Source organism: Ovis aries, chromosome 5, assembly GCF_016772045.2.
Source record: "Ovis aries strain OAR_USU_Benz2616 breed Rambouillet chromosome 5, ARS-UI_Ramb_v3.0, whole genome shotgun sequence".
NCBI classification, from domain to species: domain Eukaryota; kingdom Metazoa; phylum Chordata; class Mammalia; order Artiodactyla; family Bovidae; genus Ovis; species Ovis aries.
In genome coordinates this window covers 15,471,383-15,491,281 of record NC_056058.1, presented here as the reverse complement: position 1 = coordinate 15,491,281, position 19,899 = coordinate 15,471,383, and the positions used below count along the sequence as shown (strand labels likewise).

The window sequence follows — 19,899 nt, the reverse complement described above, 5'->3', positions numbered from 1 at the left end:
ACTCTGCCCCTTGCTGGGAGTCGAGTGTTTGTCTGTGACTCCGGTAGGGAGGAGGGTGCTGGATGTCACCCCTTTGGTGTTTCCTGCAGCTCACATCTGCTGAGCACCTACTGTGTGCCAGGCATTCTCCACCTAGGAGCTCATTCAAACATTGAGTTTTCATCACTGTGATAACTCTTAGAAAGTACAGTCTCACTTTTATATTGAAACTGGGCACAGAGAGGTCAAGTGATCTGATAAAAGTCACACAGCTTTTAAAACACTTGAACTCTGGCCTCTTACAGACAGATCTTCAAGTTATCTTTAACATTAAGAGACATACGTTCATCACTTGAGGGGTAGGGGTGGGGTGGGGTGTGCAGAGCCTCCAGACATCTGGGTCTTCTAGTGTAAGGGAGGAGCTGCCCACTCCCAGGATCCACATGCCTTTTTAGGGTGCAAGGTGGGTGCTTGCAAACCAGTCCGCTCCTTCTGTGGGGCACGGTGCAGGTCCCCACTGCATTTGGCTGGGTGAAGAAACGGGCGGCTTCCTTGGTCTCCATCAGGGGTCCCCAGATGCTTCGGTATCCCAGCGTGAGAAGAGGGTTTGTGCTTTCAAGGGTCAGGCTCCAGGCGCTGCGAGAGGACGCTGAGGACGCGTTGGAACTTCTCGAGTCGTGTGGCCCATGGTGCCCCAGCCCCTCGGCTCCCCCAGAGCAACCTCCTCAAGAAGCCAGTGGTCAGGGCCTCTGTCAGCTCTGGGTTGGGCCGGAATCCTGGGGGCGAGGCCAGGTGAGCTGGGGGTGGGGCCCAGGCACCTGCCTTGCTCCTCCCACACCTGCCTGGTTCCCTCTGGACTTTGACCCAGGAGGGACTGCCCCAGATTATCTGAACAACCGGGCAGGGTTAGCTGGGGAGAGGTCTGCAGGAGTGGGGGGGCGGGGGGGGGGGGTCGGTGGCTGACGGGCTTGGTCGATGCGGGCTCTGCCAGGGTGCATGGGGGCCAGTCTGTTCCATGGGCCACATCAGGGCATCCCCTGCTTTAGGGCTTGAACCTGGAGATGGAGCTGCCTTGAGGGTGGAATTTGGGCTACCCTGCGTAACAAACTTGGGAAGAGGCGGTTGGGCCATGTTGGAAGGAGAAGGGTCTTAAGGAACCCAGGTGGGGGATTCCGGAGGCAGGGCTGCCCCAAGACAGAAGTGTGGTTCTGAGTACAGTGGGGGCGCTATTCTGCCAGAGTGATGGTCTGAGTCATTTCGGAGGGAGCTGCGCATTCCTGCGGGGAATTGAGACCTTCTGGGGGTAGGGCCTTCCCAGGTGGGAGAGTGGGGGTGGGGCCCTGTGGGCGTGGCTCCGAGGGGCAGAGGGCGCTGTGCCCATCAACACTGCAGGGAGCGGTGGCATGCGTGGAGGTGGGAACACCCCTGGGACCGGGGCCCGCCCAGTTTGGGTGGGACTCTGGGAGGCATCAGAAGAGTCTAGTCTCTGGCCCGGTGGGTTTGGAGGTTACCGCGCTGGAGCATGCAGGTTGTTTCTAAAGTGGGGATCCTCTGGCAACCCCTCAAAGGGGAGGCGCTCACCTCGCAGGCGCCGCGCCGCCGCCTCGCGGAATCTGGGCGCGTCCCGGGCAGTCTGACGCGCCCGGTGCAGGGTGCTCAGCAGCCTCTCGCAGCTCTCGTCCAAGGGCCCCGGGAGTTCCTCACCCTCCAGCAGGAGCGCCGCGGGTGCCACGTGCGGCAGCGCCACCTCGCCGGGTTCGCTGGGTCCTGTTGGGGGAAGGGTCTGGGCTGAGCTAGGGGCGGGGTGCGGGTCCTAGGGTGAAGAGGACGCAACATATACTGGGGCCAGGGCACCCTAGGACAGGGCAGCGTGTGGGGTTTGAGTCAGACACGGAGGCTCGAGCCCCGACCGGAGGAGGACAAGGGTGGGGCCTGGAGCCGGGGCGGAGCCTAGAACAGGCCCGCCCAGGGGTTGGGTCCAGGGCAGAGTCTCGCGTGGAGGGCGGGGCAAGGGCGCGGAGGGCGGGGGCCTCGATTAAGGGGCGGAGCCTAGGACCGAAAGAGCCGGCGGCTCGTACCGCCAAGGTGGAGCCCGAGACAGAAGCAAGGGTTCGGCGCGAGACCGGTAGGCCAGAGCCTAGCGCAATGCTGGATGTGAGTCAGGGGCCGGGCCTAAGCAGGGGGCGTGGCCTAGGAGCCACCCAGGGGCGGGGACTAAGACACGGGCGGGCGGGGCTTAGGGCTGGTTAGGGTTATCACTCCTCGAAAGCCGCCACTCACCGGCGCCCTCATTCAGCGATCTCATCAGCGGCTTCAGCTCCTGCTCAAAGGCCAGCGCAGCCTCCGTGTGGCTCCTTCGCAGGTGGCGCCACGTGCGTTCCAAACGCGACACCTGGAGGAAGAGACCTGAGCACTCCTTCCTTCCACTCTTCCCCATCACTTGCACTTCGGCCTCCTCCCTTGCTTCCCACGCACCTGGGGCATGAGCAAGGCGCCCATCACCGCGGCCAGTCCGGGCAGGTCACCCACCGCCCCTGGCCGCAGCGCCACGGCCAGCTCCACCAGGCCCCTCAGGGCGGCCGCGCGTTCTTCCAGCGGCCCTGCGCAGCCCAGCACTGCCAGCGCCCCCGCCAACGCCAGCGTCTCGAGCCTGTAGAGGCGGAAAGCAAGGGTCTGGGGGCAGTGGGGAGGTTTGCGATGTGGGGGTGAGGAGGGAGAGTCGGCGGCATTGCCCATTCCTCTCCTCCCTGGGGAACCGGGAATGGGAGGAGGTTTGAAGACCCTGGGGATTTCAGGTGGCTGGCTCACCTCTCCAGCAATTCCAACCTCAAGCGATGCCCGTGGGGAAGTGTGAGCAGCTCCAGACCAGAGGCGACCCCCATGGCGCCCCGCTGAGCCTTGGTCACTCCCAGGACGCCTGTGGCCTGGCGATGGGGGGCAGGGGTAAGAGCAGGGACGTTAAAGGAGCAGAGTGAGTCTACGGGTGTGAAGTGGGGTTGGGTCATGCCCTGGCTTCAGGCCCTACCCGGGGAGGGAAACCTGGTAAGGGACCCACCTGGCAGTCTACCAATAGCAGGTGGAGAGCTGTGCTCCCAGGATGGTGTTCCAGGAACAGGCCACGGAGAGTATGCAGGACTTCGGGTTCCAGAGGCCGATTCTGGGAGCCCAGCAGGCAGGAGGGGGTGTCAGGGAGACAGAAAGAGACCTCAGCCTGTGGTCTTGCAAAACATCTGTCCTCCTCTTTCTCCTCCTCGGCTTCCCACCAGGGCACCTCCGACTCTGGGCAGCTGTGGCCAGGGGGCGGTCCTTGGACCCTGAGCACTCGGGGCACCAGCTCACAGTACGTCGGGGGGCGTCCAGAGGCATCAGACAGTAGCAATGAGGGTGTTCGAGGTGGCTTGGTTGGGGCCTTGGCATGAAGCTGCCCATCAGAGGCCCTGAGTCTGTCAGCAACGGACCCCAAGGGAACTGGGGTCTTTAGTATCACGGGGTCACTACCTGTCCGAGGCAGGCCAGATGCAGGTACAGTGGAGGCTCCTGGGGTTCATACAAGAAGGGGAGAAAGAAGTACACAGAGAAGATAGCTGGCTGGGGTGATGGCTTCCTGAGCTACCAAACTTCTGGTTCCTGCACTCATTTGGCCAATAACCAGGTATCCTAAATTACCTGTTGCAGCTTTGAAACTGAACAGCTTCATCAACACCAATGCTAGATACCTATCAATGGTTGGTCTGAAAATGAACTTTCTCTGACATGGATGTAGTTCTGCCAATTTTGAAGACTCCATTTTAAGTCTGAACTCTTCCTTTTTGCTCCTCTGATTGAAGATGGTAAGCACTGACCACACAAAATTAAAACGAAAAAAATATGTCACTCAAAATTCACCAAGTTACATATGCCTCAAAGAAAGTGAATTTATCAAACTTTTGAATGATGTCTTCTGTTAAGTTTGTGATATATTTACTTCCGAGGTTATTAACTTAAAACTGCACACAGACTTTTGGGAGACTATCTACTAAACATTTAAGTCGACCCTGTTATGGGGGTTTAAAACCTCCCTAATGTTCCCATCTCTCTGAATAAGGATCAAAGTCTTCTTGTTAGCCCTCAAAGCTCTCACAATCTGAGCCTGATCTCTCTCCTGATCTCCCTCTCACTCCCACTGTTTCTGCTATACTCACTTCTTTTTGGTTCAATGAACAGCTTAGACTCCTGTTCTGGTTCCAGTTTCTTTGCACTGACTGTTCTCTCTGTCTGGGCCACTCTCACCCCATTATCCACATTGTTCCCTCCCTCATCTCCTTCAAATATTTCTCCATGAAAAAATTTCCTAACTACTACTAAAAACGGTAATACTCCTTGCTCTATCCTACTTTTAATTTTTAACCCAAAGCATAATTGATTCCCCTTCATGGATCACAGCCTTGTCGTGGCAAAGGGGCTTGCATAACTCAATGAAGCTATGAGCCGTGCCGTGTAGGGCCACCCAAGATAGATGGGTCACAGTGAAGAGTTATCACAAAAAGTGGTCCACTGGAGGAGGGCATGGCAAACCACTCCAGCATTCTTGCCGTTAGAACCCCATGAACAGTATGAAAAGGCAAAAAGATATGACACCAGAAGATAAGCCCCTCAGGTCAGAAGGTATCCAATATGCTACTGGGGAAGAGTGGAGGGTAATCATTAATAGCGCCAGAAAGAATGAAACACCTGGGCCAGAGGGGAAATGGTGCTCAGCTGTGGATGTGTCTGGTGGTGAAAGTAAACCTCAATGCTGTAAAGAACAATATTGTATAAGAACCTGGAACGTTAGATCCATTCGCTGTTGCTGTTCAGTCACTAAGGTGTGTCCAACTCTGGGACCCTATGAACTGCAGCACACCATGAGTCAAGGTAAATTGGATGTGGTCAAGCAGGAGATGGCAAGAGTAAACATCGACATTTTAGGGATCAGTGAACTCAAATGGACAGGAATGGGCAAATTTAATTCATATGACCATTATCTACTACTGTGGGCAAGAATCCTTTAGAAGGAATGGAGTGGCCCTACAGTCAACAAAACATTCTGAAACACAGCACTTGGGTGCAATCACAAAAATGACAGAATGATTTTGGTTCATTTCCAAGGCAAACTATTCAACATCGCAGTAATTCAAATCTATGCTCCAACCTCTAATGCTGGAGAAGATGAAGTTGAACCATTCTATGGAGATCTACAAGACCTTCTAGAACTAACACCAAAAAAGATGTTCTTTCATCATAGGGGGTTGCAAAAGTAGGAAGTCAAGCGATACCTGGAATAACAAGAAAGTCTGGCCTTGGAGTACAAAAATGAAGCAGGGAAAAGGCTAACAGAGATTTGTCAAGAGAATATGCTGGTCACAGCAAACCTTTTTCCAACTACACAAGAGACAACTCTACACACAGACATCACCAAATGGTCAATATGGAAATCAGATTGATTATATTCTTTGCAGCAGAAGATGAAGAAACTCTATACAGTCAGCAAAAACAAGACCTAGACCTCACTGTGGCTCAAATCATCAACTCCTTATTGCAGAATTCAATCTTAAATTGGAGAAAGTAGGGGAAAAACACTAGGCCATTCAGGTACGACCTAGATCAAATCCCTTATGATTATACAGTGGAAGTGAGAGTCAAGGGATTAAATCTGATAGACATGAGTACCTGAAGAGCTATGGACAGAGGTTTGTAACATTGTACAGGAGGCAGTAACCATAACCATCCCAAAGAAAAAGAAATGCAAGAAGGCAAAATGGTTGTCTGAGGAGGCTTTACAAACCGAGGAAAGAAGAGAAGTGAAAAGCAAGGGAGAAAAGGAAAGGTATACCCAACTGAATGCAGAGTTCCAGAGAATAGCAAGGAGAGACAAGAAGGCCTTCTTCAATGAACAATGCAAGGAAATAGAGGAAAACAACAGGATGGGAAAGACTAGAGATCTATTCAAGAAAATTGAGATATCAAGGGAACATTTCATGCAAGAATGGGCACAATAAAGAACAGAAACGGTACGGACCTAAGCAAAGCAGAAGCTATTAAGAAGAGGTGGCAAGAATACACAGGAGAGCTGTACAAAACAAAGGTCTTAATGACATGGGTAACCACGATGGTGTGGTCACTCACCTAGAGCCTGACATCCTGGAGTGTGAAGTCAAGTGGGCCTTAGGAAGCATTACTACAAACAAACCTGGTGGAGGTGATGGAATTCCAACTGAGCTATTTCAAATCCTTAAAGTTGATGCTGTTAAAGTGCTATACTCAATATATTAGCAAATTTGGAAAACTCAGCAGTGGCCACAGGACTGGAAAAGGTTAGTTTTCATTCCAGTCCCAGAGAAGGGTAATGCCAGCTGCTACTGCTAAGTCACTTCAGTCGTGTCTGACTCTGTGAGACCCCACAGATGGCAGTCCACCAGGCTCTGCTGGCCCTGGGATTCTCCAGGCAAGAACACTGGAGTGGGTTGCCATTTCCTTCTCCAATGCATGAAAGTGAAAAGTGAAAGTGAAGTTGCTCAGTCCTATCTGACTCTTAGCGACCCCATGGACTGAAGCCTACTGGGCTCCTCCGTCCATGGGACTTTCCAGGCAAGAGTACTGGAGTGGGTTGCCATTGCCTTCTCCAAGGGCAATGCCAAAGAATGTTCAAAAGTGAAGTTGCTCAGTCATGTCCAACTCTTTGTGACCCTGTGGACTGTAGCCTGCCAGGCTCCTCTGTCCTTGGGATTCTCCAGGCAAGAATACTAGAGGAGTGGGTTGTTATTTCCTTCTCTAAGAATGTTCAAACTACAATACAGTTGCACTCATTTCGCATGGTAGTAAGGTTATGCTCAAAATCCTTCAAGCTAGGCTTCAGCAGTGTGTGAACTTAGAACTTCTAGATATAAAATCTGAGTTTAGAAAAGGCAGAGGAACCAGAGATTAAATTGCCAACATTCGTTGGGTCATAGAGAAAGCTAGGGAATTCCAGAAAAACATCTACTTCTGCTTTATTGACTATGCTAAAGCCTTTGACTGTGTGGAACACAACAAATTATGGAAAGCTCTTTAAAAAGCAGGAATACCAGACCACCTTACCTGTCTCCTGAAAAACCTGTATGCTGGACAAGAAGCAACAGTTAGAATCTTACTGAAAATGGTACAAAATTGGGAAAGGAGTGAGACAAGGCTGTATATTGACACCCTGTTTATTTAACTTATATGCATAGTACATCATGTGAAATGCTGGGCTGGATGAATTACACGCTGGAATCAAGATTGCCGGGCAAAATATCAACAACCTCAGATATGCAGATGATGCCATTCTAACGGCAGAAAGTGAAGAGGAACTAAAGAGCCTCTTGATGAGGGTGAAAGAGGAGGATGAAAAAGCTGGCTTAAAACTCAACATTCAAAAAACAAACATTATGGCATTTGGTTCCATCACTTCATGGCAAACAGCAGGGGAAAAATTGGAAGGAGTGGCAGATTTTATTTTCTTGGACTTCAAAATCACTGTGGATGGTGACTGCAGCTATGAAATTAAAAGAAGCTTGTTCCTTGGAAGGAAAGCTATGACAAATTTAGACAGCATATTAAAAAGCACAGACATCACTTTGCTGACAAAGGTCTGTATTGTCAAAGCTATGATTTTTCCAGTAGTCATGTATGGATGTGAGAGTTGGATCATAAAGAAGGCTGAGTGCCAAATAATTGATGCTTTCAAACTGTGGTGTTAGAGAAGACTCTTGAGAGTCCCTTGGACAGCAAGAAGATCAAACCAGTCAATCCTAAATGAAATCAACCCTGAATAATCATTGGAAGGACTGATGCTGAAGCTGAAACTCCAATGCTTTGGCTACTTAATGGGAAGAACCAACTCACTGGAAAAGACCTTGGTGCTGGTAAAGATTGAAGGCAAAAGAAGGGGGTGACAGAGGATGAGATGGTTAGAGAGCATCACTGAATCAATGGACAAGAATTTGAGCAAACTCTGGGAGATAGTGAAGGACAGGAAAGTTTGGTGTGCCGTATCCATGAGATCAGAGTGGACATGACTTGGCAACTGAATAACAACAAATTGACTCGTTTCTGTTGTTTATGGTCCTTCATTCTCTAATAGGATGTTGGCTCCACTTGAGCAGGGATCTTTGTCTTTCTTGTTCACTGATGCATCTCAGCACTTACTATTGTGTCTGACACACACAGTGAGGGCTCATGTTGAATGGGAGACAACAGGCCAGTCAGGGCACAAGGGGAACTCCTCCTTTATGTAGGATGGTCAGGGTTAGCTGCTTTGAGGAACTCCTGTTAGATGAGAAACAGTCAGGTAAAGGTTAGGGAATGAGCTTTCCAAAGATGAGACCAGCAAGTGCAAAGGTCCTGAGGCAGGAACAAATGTACAAGGTTCCAGCAGACTGAACAACAGCAACAACTAGCAACTGAAAGGAAGTCTGTGTGGCCAGAGTGAACAGGGGATGAGGGATGGAATTATTGGAGAGGTTAGCTATGCTTAGAGCATGGAGGGTTTCTTGGAATCATTGTAAACCCATACTTTTAAGCACATACAGAGTTCCTGTGTGTGTTTTAGTCACTGTGACAACATTGAGAGCATCACCATCCTTTTTTCCCAGCAGGTTGTCACCTGCCCAGTGTCACTTGGATAGTGCATTGCAGAGGAATTTCGGAGCTATGTCCTATCCTGGAAGACCCTTTACCTGGTCCAGGAGGGTCTTCTGGTAGCCGCCACATATGCTCCAAACCTGCGGGCTGACTATCACTCCGCTTCCTATCCCTGGGGGACAGAGATAAGGGAGATATGTTGTTCTACTCCGAGCAGATAGTTAGATAGCATATAGCCTCCACCAATGCCCAGAAAACCTTACATCCCATCACTCAGAACCAGGGGATCCCTAACCCCTGGGTTGCTTGCTAACCCCAGGGAACACTTGGCAATGTCAGGAGATATGTTTTGATTGTCACAACTAAGGGGAGGGGTGCAGGGCATTCTACTGGCATCTGGTAGATAAGAGACCAGGGATGCCGTTCAACAGCCTGCAATGCACAGGATGGCTGCCCCCACAACCAAGAATAATCTGGCCACAAATGTCAATAGTGGACAGAGCCGTCCACTATTGGAACACACAGGAACAGAGGTGGAGAACCCTGGGGGCGGGGCGGGGGGAGGGGCGGTCCTTGGTTGTCTTCGGGATGTAGAGAGCCTGTGAATACCTGAGCGGCTCTGTGCGAGCCAGGCCGTCTGGAAGGGTGTCTTCACTAAAGCTGCGTCGAATTAGTCCTTGCCGTGGCACTGGCCTGGAGGCCACAGCCCCTGTGGCTTGGGACAGTGGACGCTGGCCAATCACATAGCTGCGAACCAGGGCAGGCAGGCTGGGGAAACGCTCATCCTCTAGCTGAAAGAGGGCTGTGGGCCGGCCTGGCCGGGGCCTCAGGGCCACACGAAGCACCTCGAAGTGCAGGGCTGAGCCCCGCCAGCGGCAAGAGATCACAGGGTGGCCCCCACGGGACTTGGACGCACGAACTAAGAAGTCACCATCTTGCTGGAGAAGGTCCTCGGCCTTCTGAGGATGGAGGATTGGGGGGCAAAGGTTTACGCATGAGCACGTATCAATAATTAATGGAGACTCCCGACCCTTCCCTCCGACCCAAGAAAAGCCACCCCAGAGACTGGGTAGTTTTGAGCCAAACAATTTCTTCTTGTCTAGTGGAAGTATTTCTGCACTACATTTCCCAGGCTCCTTTAAGGTTAACCGTTGTGTGACAAGATCTGACCAATGGGATGTGGGAGGAGTCCTGTGGGGACCGGTCAGACCCGGCCCATGAACTAAGCCTAGTAGAGTCCTACAGGTTTCGTCCTGAATCTGTCAGTTGATGCCCCCACAGCCCTTGGGGCGGGGGGCCGGTGGGGGGATGGGGGGTGGGCAGAAGACTGAAAGGGCTTGGGTCTGACTCCTTTTGAAGCTCTGCATCCTTCTTAGACTGTGACATGAACTAGTCCTTAAATGTCGATGGAGTCGTTGACAGCATGGGAATGTTTGTTACAGCCACTAGCTGATGCTGACTAATGCAAGTTCCAACCTGGTGACATGTGCTGAGTTTCTTATGCAAATGTGGCATTCAGAAAAGCCATTTGCTAGGTTCTTCCAAACAGACCATGGCCTTGAAATTCACCTTTATAAAAATAGAGCACTATCATGCCAGCTATGGTGGCTGAAAACAGGGCCTGAGGGCCACAACATCATAGAGGGGCAAAGCAGAGCTGCTGATGGAGGCTGGGAGCTGGACAATATGTGCAAAGGACACTTGTATGGCCCTTATTATATTCCAGGTACTGTTTTAAGTGTAAAATGTATGAACTCACTTCATCCTTTACCAAGGATAAGAGAGGTACTATTATGCCCATTTTACAGATGGGGAAACAGAGGCCCAGAGACATCAAGTACCTTGCTCTGCTGCTGCTGCTGCTAAGTCGCTTCAGTCATGTCTGACTGTGCGACCCCATAGACGGCAGCTCACCAGGCTTCCTTGTCCCTGGGATTCTCCAAGCAAGAACACTGGAGTGGGTTGCCATTTCCTTCTCCAATGCATGAAAGTGAAAAGTGAATGTGAAGTCCCTCAGTCGTGTCTGACTCTTAGCAACCCCGTGGACTGCAGCCCACCAGGCCCTCTCTCCATGGGTTTTCCAAGCAAGAGTACTGGAGTGGGGTGCCACTGCCTATTTTACATCCAATATAAGTTGTAGGGATAGGATTTGAACTCAGGCTGCTTGTGGCTAAAGTGTGGGGTATTCACCATTAAGCTACACTGCCTCTCATGATTTGATTAGATGTCTAAGGTCCTGGGACTCCTGAAGGTGACTCCTAAGTTGGAGATGCAAGTGAGGTGTTTTGAATTGAGAGGGAGATGGGACCCTGGCAGCCACAGGTGACCTGGGATACAGAGAGAGCCAGAGAGATAAGTAGGGCCAAAGGGTGGTTTGAGGAGTCATTAGTACCCTCTTTAACTCCTGTCACCTTCTTCAACACCATCCCAAAGGAAGTGATAATTTAAAGATAAGAAGTGCCATCCCACATAGACCAAGTTGCAAAACAATCCTCAGCCCTCAAGCCATTCTTTCTGGTAGATCTTGACCCTAAGGCCCTTATCTGGGACCCAGGAGTCCCCAATAAGTCAAAGGTGAGTGAGACTCCCCATCAGATGGTATGTGGTCCTGTGAGAGGCAGCGGTACCTGGCGGGACAGGGGGCCGTGGTACCAGGGTTGGCCCACAAAGTCCTCTCCATCTTGTGGCACCTGCATGGAGCTCTTGGGGGCAGAGAGTGCAGGGGCTGTGCTTTGTACTTCCAACAGGCCTCAGTCTTCCTCATCTGTAAAACAGGAATAATTATTCTTGCTTCCTGAATGGCTTGGTCAGCCCTTTCATGTTCCTCATAGGTTGAAGACAACAGCCCACATCTTATCAAGCCATAAAATGCAATGCTCTCTGTATATGAATATATATATTATATTTCAATATACAGCATGTTTATATAATTATATGTAAATGTATTTAAATATTTACATATTTGTGTATTGTATATTCTAAATATAAATATATTTTAACTATATGTTAATATATATTTATATTAAATTAACGAAGTTACCCATAGTCAGATTATATATTTTTAATTATAAATTATATGAGTTATATTTGATATATATATCAGATTAAATTCAAGCTATGAGTAACTTTGGGGCTTCCTGGATGGCTCAGTGGGTAAAGCAGCCACCTGCAACGCAGGTGACACGGGAGACGTGGGTTCAATCCCTGGGTCATGAAGATCCCCTGGAGTGGGAAATGGCAACCCATTCCAGTATTCTTGCCTGAAAAATCCCATTGACAGAGGAGCCAGGAAGACTACAGTCCAAAGGGTTGCAAAGAGTCAGACATGACTGAGCGACTAAGCATGAAATGAATAAATTTAATTTATAATTTTTAATTAATTTATTTTCTGGTTGTACCATGCAGCATCTGGGGTCTTAGTTCCCCAACCAGGGATCAAACTGGCACCCCCTGCTTTGGAAGTGCGGAGTCTTAACCACTAGACCGCCAGGGAAGTCCCTAACTTTAATTTGGGATAGGCTGTGATTTCATGAAAACAGTCATGCAAGTTCACTGGGATTCTTGCGAAGGAAGAAGACAATGATCTCAAATGTAATGCAATTTTTAATGCAGATGACATAGTGCTATGTTCTATAGAAATTTAATTAACAAATTAACTCAAAAGAATATTTATGGGGGCACCCACTCTGTGCCGGGAGCCCCTTCTAGGCACTAGAGACCTAGCTGTGAACAACACAGACCAAGATTCCTGCTCTTAGGCATCTTCTAGCTGAGAAGACAGAAATTAGGAAAATCACTGAGTAGAAAAGGAAGCCTAAAATAGATCAGAGAGAACTAAGGGGAAAAATGAAACCAGGGATCAGATATGAAGATTGAAGCAGTGGAGTTAAGATTTTTCTATAGGGTGACCTAGGAAGGTCTTGGGGGTGAGTAAAGGTTGGGAGGATTTTAAGGGGCCAAGTCAGGTGGTTCTTTCTTTAAATTTTTTTTTAAAATTTAATTTATTTATTTGGCTCCACTGAGTCTTAGTTGTGGCATGAGAACTCTTAGTTCTGGCATTTGGGATCTAATTCCCTGACCAGGGATGGAACCCAGGCCCCCTACATTGGGAGAGCAGAGCCACCAGAGCACCGGGGAAGTCTCAAGCCTGGTGGTTCTTGGGGTGAAATAAATTCCAGGCTGTTGCTGCTGCTGCTGCTAAGTCGCTTCAGTCGTGACCGACTCTGTGAGACCCCATAGACGGCAGCCCACCAGGCTCTGCTGTCCCTGGGATTCTCCAGGCAAGAACACTGGAGTGGGTTGCCATTTCCTTCTCCAATGCATGAAAGTGAAAAGTGAAAGTGAAGTCGCTCAGTTATGTCCAACTCTTAGCGACCCCATGGACTGCAGCCTAAATTTCAGGCTGGGGAGAATTAAATTTACTAAAACCCATAGCATTTCAGTGATCTGTAGGCACACTCAAGGATTCTTAGATTGTACCAAAAAATCTAACCCATGTGTGGCTTTCCAATAAGGTCATTTTATATGCTCAGTCGCTCAGTGGTGTCTGACTCTTTGTGATCCCATGGACTGTAGTCTGGCAGGCTTCTTTGTCTATGGGATTCTCCAGGCAAGAATACTGGAGTGGGTTGCCATTTTCTCCTTCAGGGGATCTTCGCAACCCAGGGATCAACTGTATCTTCAGCCAAATCCTGGGTTGCAAGTGATTTACCACTGAGCCAGGGGGGAAACCCATTTTAAAAGACCATTAAAGTTAAAGTTAAGTCGCTCATTTGTGTCCGACTCTTTGTGACCCTGTGGACTGTAGCCCACCAGGCTCCTCTGTCCATGGGATTCTCCAGGCAAGAACACTGGAGTGGGTTGCCATTTCCTTCTCCAGGGGATCTTCCTGACCCAGGGATCAATCCCAGGTCTCCCACATTAGAGGCAGATGCTTTAACCTCTGAGCCACCAGGGAAGCCCATTAAAAGGTCACGTTTTTGTAGACAGGTCAGCAAACAGCAAATAGACATCTACAGGTTTTCATAGTTTGGAGCCGATCCACTTCCTTATTACTGTGATCAAACTTAGGACATGGATGCTCTAGGACCCCTTGATCATTGCACGTGACTCAGGCCCCAGGTCTCTCAAGCATCTGGTGAAAAAACTGCTCTGGAAGAGAGGGAAGAGGGGGAGAGAGAGCGGGAGGTGGTGGTGGGGAAAGTGTCTTGCTTCCCCTACCCCCAGGGCCTTCTGGGCCTGGCCAGGTCTGCAGAGAAAAAGCATGAAGATTTTTAGGACCTGAGTCAGCTGGGCTGATGGCCTGAAAGGGCCAGGAAGTTCCCAGACTGGTCTGAGGTGGCTAAACGGGCGGGAGAGCTGAGTAGAGCTTTGGCTCCAGGCGCCACATACCTGAATACCAGGTGTGTCTCCTGGATACCTTTGCACTTCCTGTTTGTCAGCTGGGCCTGGCCAGGCCTTGGTTTTAAGAGTCCCCTGACTCCAGCGTCCTCTGTCTTGCGTGCCCTTTAGTGGGTATGAAGGTGCATCACTGACTCTGGTTTGTTCAGGGGGAGCTCAGAGTAGTCACAGGATGGCCACAGGCCAATTAAGTCATCCACCTGTCCTGCATCATTTGGAATAATTTCTGGGTATCTGGGCAGGAGAGAGAGGAAGGGGGCAGAAATCAAGAGAGGAGGTGGGTGAGAGGCAAGTTTGGGGAAAGAAGGGAGGGGATCATTCATTTTCTGTCGACCATATACTCCTGCAGGGGGCAGCCACTTGCACCAGACAGGGGCACAGGAGGACACGGAGACTCAAACGTGATCAAAGTACTGACTGGTTGAATGGTTACTGTGTGCCAAAGAGAAACAGTGATGAATGAGACCAAGGCCCCTCCGGTGGAGGAGACACACAAAACAGATAAGTGCACGAGGAATGAAGAAGATAATGTCTAAAGGTGAACAACGAAGGTGATGACAGGGAGATGTAAAGAGAGCCTGGCTGGGGGAGGCTACCTTAAATATGAATAGGTAGTCAGAAGGCTGTCTCCCACGAAGTGACTTGGGAGCTGAGATCTCAGTAAGCAGGGGAAACAGTTAAGCAAAGATGTGAAGAAAGAGCAGTACGGGTGAGGGGTATACAGGGAGGGCAAAGGTGCAGAGCTTGTTTTTTGTTTTGCGTGGTCAAGGAGGCAGGTGTGACAATGCTGTGAGCCACAAGCAAAGTGGAGAGCAGTGAGGTTAGGCAGAGACGATGCAGGAAACTGGTGAACCTCGAATTTTCGTCTCGGTGGGATGGAAGAGGAGCTACGAAAAGGTATGAAGTGAGAGGGGCACGATCTGGTTTGTGGTTTAAAAACATTGCTCAGGCATGGAAGCAGGGAGGCTGTCCATGTTACAGAGAAAATACGCTTGGAGGAGGACGCCCAGGTACACGGACACGCATGATGCACAGTGACCCAATCAGGTGACCCCTTTTACGTTCGCGGACGCGCGTGGACAGAGATTCTTCCAGAGAGCAGGTGTCCTCACCTGGAAAAGAGAACTCCCTACCCCCACCAAATCTCCCGGTCCTGGCTCTGCTTGGGGCCCCTCACTCACCTGGGCCGGGACCCGCGGAGCTCGCAAGAACTTGGGGCCGGGCGGAAGCCTGAGGCTCTGCGTCTCCCGACCCCTCCCTCCCCGCCCCAACCAGGTCCAGCCTACCCCTGCCGCTCCCGAAGGGAACCTAGCGCCATCACCTGGTCCCGCCCACTTTAAACCCCTCCCCTCCAGGCCCCGCCCTTTCTCCTACTGTAACTCATCGCCCCGCCCCTTGTTATCGCCCCGCCCCTTATAAACTTTCTTTTCGCTAACCACGCCCCCTTGGATGAACCGTCTTCCGGTAGGTCACGCTCCCCGGGGAACTCCTTTAGTTCCTACTAGTGGACCCGCCCCCTTAAACTTGCCCCGCCCCTTCAGGCTGACCACGCCCACTCATCTAGTCACTCTTTTAGTCCCGCCCTTAGAGCTCTGCCCCTTGTTTCCGCTTAAGGCCACAGGCTGGTCTTAAGAGCCCCTGACCCTTTGCGACGGGGTAAGGGATGTCTCCTAGCTTCTCTGTTCCGGGCAGGGGCGGGGCGGCCCTTACGGGCTGTCTCACACGACTGGGAGTGGTGGCGGCTGTGACGTGGCAGAGTGCGCTTCCTCCAGACTGCCCCCCTGGGTTTCTCGGAAGGAACCCCACATTGGCTGTCGGGTTTGTGGAGAGAGATGCGGGAAAACACGACAGGCTTTCCCAGTAACAGACAGCTGGACTTGATCTAGACTCTGGCGGGACGTAGGGGGCAAACATTCAGGTGGTTTCCTAGGTGGAGGGAAGGAGAGGAAGGGGGCTTCCATCCTGTTGCCTGGAGACAAGCGTGAGGAACGTGTATGGGGGGGATCTGGAACCAGAAATAAGGACCCTCTGGCCAAGTTTTTTGAGGGTGCATAGTAATAGCAACAGAACTGAAAGCAGTAGCTGCAGCTAACATTTATTAAGTGCTTACTGTATACTTGTTTGCCCTGCCTCCACAATTCTATTTTTACACAGACCTCTCAATAAGATGGGTCCTATTTTCATCACCCCATTTTCTAGATGCAGAAACTGAGGCATGGGGCAACGAAGCCCAAGTTTGCCCAGGGTTGACTCAGCTTGTGATTGGCCGAGGTGGAATTCAAGCCTGGAGCCCTGGGAGCTCTATCCTGTCTTCCTCTGATCTTTGCAGCCCCACCGTCTTTGATCCCTACTGTATTTCTAAACAGTGAAGTTTGCTGTCACTCATTTTACAGATGAGGAAATTGAAGCAAAGAGTCGCGGATGCCTGGGGAAGATAGTTTTGGTGTCTGTAGAATCATAAATCTGGGAATTTCCAGGCTGGGCTTTCCCACCTGCCAATATGGAAGAGACTTCAGTCTCAGGCTGAGGAAGTGTATTTTCCTTGGCCAGCCTGCTTTTGGTGCACAGCTCGGTTATATCCAATGAAGGTTTCTAGCGCCCCCTGGTGGTTACAATAATTTAAAAATCCCAGGAGTGGTGGGGTGGGGTGGGGGCTTGTGAGATAGAGGGGGCTGAGAACACTCCCAGTCTAGTGGGATGGAGGTGGGGAGAGAGACCTTGCAGACCACATGATTTCAGGTAATGATAAGAGCTTCAAGAAAGCAGTTCAATTCAGTTGCTCAGTCTTGTCCTACTCTTAGCTACCCCATGGACTGCAGCACGCCAGGCCTTCCTGTCACTCACCAACTACTGGGCTTACTCAAATTCATGTCCTTAGAGTCAGTGATGCCACCCAACCATCTCATCCTCTGTCGTCCCCTTCTCCTCCCACCTTCAATCTTTCCCAGCATCAGGGTCTTTTCAAATGAGTCAGTTCTTCGCATCAGGTGGCCAAAGCATTGGAGCTTCAGCTTCAGCATCAGTCCTTCCAATGAATATTCAGGACTGATTTCCTTTAGGATGGGCTGGTTGGATCTCCTTGCAGTCCAAAGGACTCTCAAGAGTCTCCTCCAACACCACAGTTCAAAAGCATCAATTCTTCTGTGCTCAGCTTTCTTCCTACTCCAACTCTCACATCCATACATAACTACTGGAAAAACCATAGCTATGACTAGACGGACAAAGTAATGTCTTTCCTTTATAATATGCTGTCTAGGTTTATCACAACTTTTCTTCCAAGGAGCAAGCATCTTTTAATTTCATGGCCGTAGTCACCCTCTGCCGTGATTTTGGAGCCCCCCCCCAAATAAAGTCTCTCATTGTTCTCATTGTTTCTGCATCTATTTGCCATGAAGTGATGGGGCTGGATGCCATGATCTTAGTTTTCTGAATGTTGAGTTTTAAGCCAACTTTTTCACTCTCCTCTTTCACTTTCATCAAGAGGCTCTTTAGTTCTTCACTTTCTGCCTTAAGGGTGGTGTCATCTGCATATCTGAGGTTATTGATAATTCTCCTGGCAATCTTGATTCCAGCTTGTGCTTCATCTATTCCAGCATTTGTACTCCTTTTCCTATTTGGAACCAGTCTGTTCCATGTCCAGTTCTAACTGTTGCTTCTTGACCTGCATACAGATTTCTCAGGAGGCAGATCAGGTGGTCTGATATTCCCATCTCTTTAAGATTTTTCCAGTTCGTTGTGACCCACACAGTCAAAGGCTTTGGCGTAGTCAATAAAACCGAAGTAGATGTTTTTCTGGAACTCTCTTGCTTTTTCAATGATCCAACGGATGTTGGCAATTTGATCTCTGGTTCCTCTGCCTTTTCTAAATCCAGCTTGAACATCTGGAAGTTCATGGTTCACATACTGTTGAAGCCTGGCTTGGAGAATTTTGAGCATTACTTTACTAGCATGTGAGATGAGTGCCATTGTGTGGTAGTTTGAGCATTCTTTGGCATGGCCTTTCTTTGGGATTGCAAATATTTGCTAAATGAATGAACGACATTATGGAAGTCTATAAGATGAGGGTGGCCAGAGCCATGGGATAAATGTCAAAGATAGAGCCAATAGAGCTTTTAACTATTTAATCATTCATTCAACAAATACTTGTGAAACATATATATATATATATGTGCCAGGTGCTGGGGGTAGTGGTTTTAACATAGACACAAATTTCCACATACTCAATGAAAAAAGTAAGCGTGATAAAATATCAGGTTTCAGGGACAGTAGTGTTGTGAAAAGTGAAAGTCACTCAGTCGTGTCCAGCTCTCTGTAATCCATGGACTATAGCCCACCAATGAATTCTCCAGGCAAGAATACTGGTAATCAGGGCTTAATGTGGGGGGAAGGAGTGGGACAGTTTGTGATGGGGTGGGGAATAAAGGCTGTGATTTGAAATGGAAAGGTTTGTGAAGACTTCATGAGAAGGTGGCCTGGAGCTAAGATTTGCAGAAGATGAGGGAGCTGGCCATGGAGCTGTCTAAGGCAGAGGACCAGCATGTGCAAAGGCCCTGTGGCAGGACTCTAGGGTGAGTCCTAGGACTTTAGATTTTGGGGTGACCTCATGGGTTCAGGGAACATTGAGGAGGCCCTTTTTGACTGGAAGAGAGCAAATGAAGGAGAGAGTGGAAGAGATAAGGGAAGAGCCTTGTGGTGTACAGGCAAGACTTTTACTCCCAACGAGGGGGGCTGTGGGACTCAGTGTCTTGACTGGGATGTTCATAGGCACCCTCTGATGGGGGGATTACAGACTGTGGTGGGTGAAAACGGGAGCCTGGGGATGAGGTGGAGGAGACTGGTCCAGGTTAGCAAGAAGCAGGGCTGGCCAAGCAAGGAGGTGAAGAAGGGAGGGGTGAGAAGAGGATGGATTTTGAGTATGTTCCTGAGGTGGTACCGCTCTTGGGTTGCGTGCAGAGGAAGGCAATGGGTCTCCGCCTAATTACCCTGTCCCCATGGCCAGATGCCCTGGTGTTAGCTGGTGGGCGAAAGAGAGGCCAGGTCCTGCTTGAAAAGGGGCTGGGCTGGGTCTGGCCAGGTGCTCCCCCCCCACCCCCACCCCACGGCTCCTCCTCCTCCACCCCCTCTCAGGGCGACAGTTACAGGCAAAAAAGAGGAAGTGGTAGCTAGCTAGCAGAGGCAGGCAGGCAGGCGGGCGGCGGGCGGGTGGAGGAGGCCGCGAGGGTGTGCGGACCGGCCTGGGAAGGCAGCGGCCATGGAGCTGTGGCGCCAGTGCACCCACTGGCTCATCCAGTGCCGGGTGCTACCGCCCAGCCACCGTGTGACCTGGGATGGAGCCCAGGTGTGCGAGCTGGCGCAGGCCCTCCGGGATGGCGTCCTTCTGTGCCAGCTGCTCAACAACCTGCTGCCCCACGCTATCAACCTGCGGGAAGTCAACCTGCGTCCCCAGATGTCCCAGGTGAGACGGGCCACAGGCAGGCCTGCCGGAGGGTGGGTGGCGGGAGGCACCCCAGGCTGGTACCCAGGAGGTTGATGCATTGCACCTCTGGGCCAGCAGTGAAGAGAGGAGGCTGGCCCCCACTCTGGGCCTGGCATGGGGGATATGTGAGGGTCCTAACACTGAAGATTCAGGGGTGGCCCCCCAAGGTTAACAGGAATGGGTTCCCACGTCTAGGCTGAAAACTGGCAAACTTGGGGTTAACCCAAGTCCAAAACCTCAGGCTGACTCCGCTGGAGATTTAGACCCTGAAAGGGACATGCTAGGGGTCCGGAGGGGGCCCTAGGAATCTCCTGGGTGGCCGATAGGGCACCTGAGATTTTGGACTCCCTTAACCCCGCCACCCCTAAGATTCTGGCTATGGGGGAAGGGCCTCCTCCTATTCCTTCCCCCACATGCGTCGCCTC

At 50.5% G+C, this 19,899-nt stretch overlaps 2 protein-coding genes across 8 annotated transcripts in view; one reads left to right on the top strand and one right to left on the bottom strand.

Annotated features, from left to right (window-relative positions):
- Window positions 1-177: 177 nt before the first annotated feature.
- Window positions 178-15,247, bottom strand: SH2D3A (SH2 domain containing 3A). 7 transcript variants are annotated; one of them, XM_042250064.1, is made up of 12 exons: window positions 15,180-15,247; window positions 13,990-14,232; window positions 11,226-11,362; window positions 9,208-9,557; window positions 8,694-8,770; window positions 3,646-3,816; window positions 3,035-3,516; window positions 2,788-2,903; window positions 2,455-2,629; window positions 2,260-2,371; window positions 1,561-1,746; window positions 178-755 (listed from the first exon to the last, which is right to left on the bottom strand). In XM_042250064.1, exons 3-12 carry the CDS (start codon window positions 11,292-11,294, stop codon window positions 595-597), a joined length of 1,899 nt encoding a protein of 632 aa, XP_042105998.1. In that variant the 5' UTR covers window positions 11,295-11,362; window positions 13,990-14,232; window positions 15,180-15,247; the 3' UTR covers window positions 178-594. The 7 variants fall into 7 exon arrangements, with proteins under 7 accessions (XP_042105998.1, XP_042105999.1, XP_042105997.1 ...); XM_042250065.1 differs by having other exon boundaries at window positions 13,990-14,103; XM_042250063.1 differs by lacking the exon at window positions 13,990-14,232.
- Window positions 15,248-19,194: 3,947 nt separating this feature from the next.
- VAV1 (vav guanine nucleotide exchange factor 1) overlaps window positions 19,195-19,899 on the top strand; it is a 65,468-nt gene continuing 64,763 nt past the window's right edge. The window contains exon 1 of the mRNA XM_027969763.2: window positions 19,195-19,453. Within this exon, the coding sequence (XP_027825564.1) occupies window positions 19,250-19,453 (204 nt within the window). The 5' untranslated portion in view covers window positions 19,195-19,249. The remainder of the gene's footprint in view (window positions 19,454-19,899) is intronic.

Excerpts from the sequence above, each read along its gene's own strand:
- SH2D3A (XM_042250064.1), bottom strand. The coding sequence starts at position 11,294 with ATGCAGGTGCCACAAGATGGAGAGGACTTTGTGGGCCAACCCTGGTAC. Across the intron at positions 9,558-11,225 it reads ACGGCCCCCTGTCCCGCCAG|AAGGCCGAGGACCTTCTCCA; the intron begins GTACCGCTGCCT and ends CTCCATCCTCAG. Across the intron at positions 3,817-8,693 it reads AGAAGACCCTCCTGGACCAG|TGCTTACCATCTTCAATCAG; the intron begins GTAAAGGGTCTT and ends TTGTGTGGTCAG.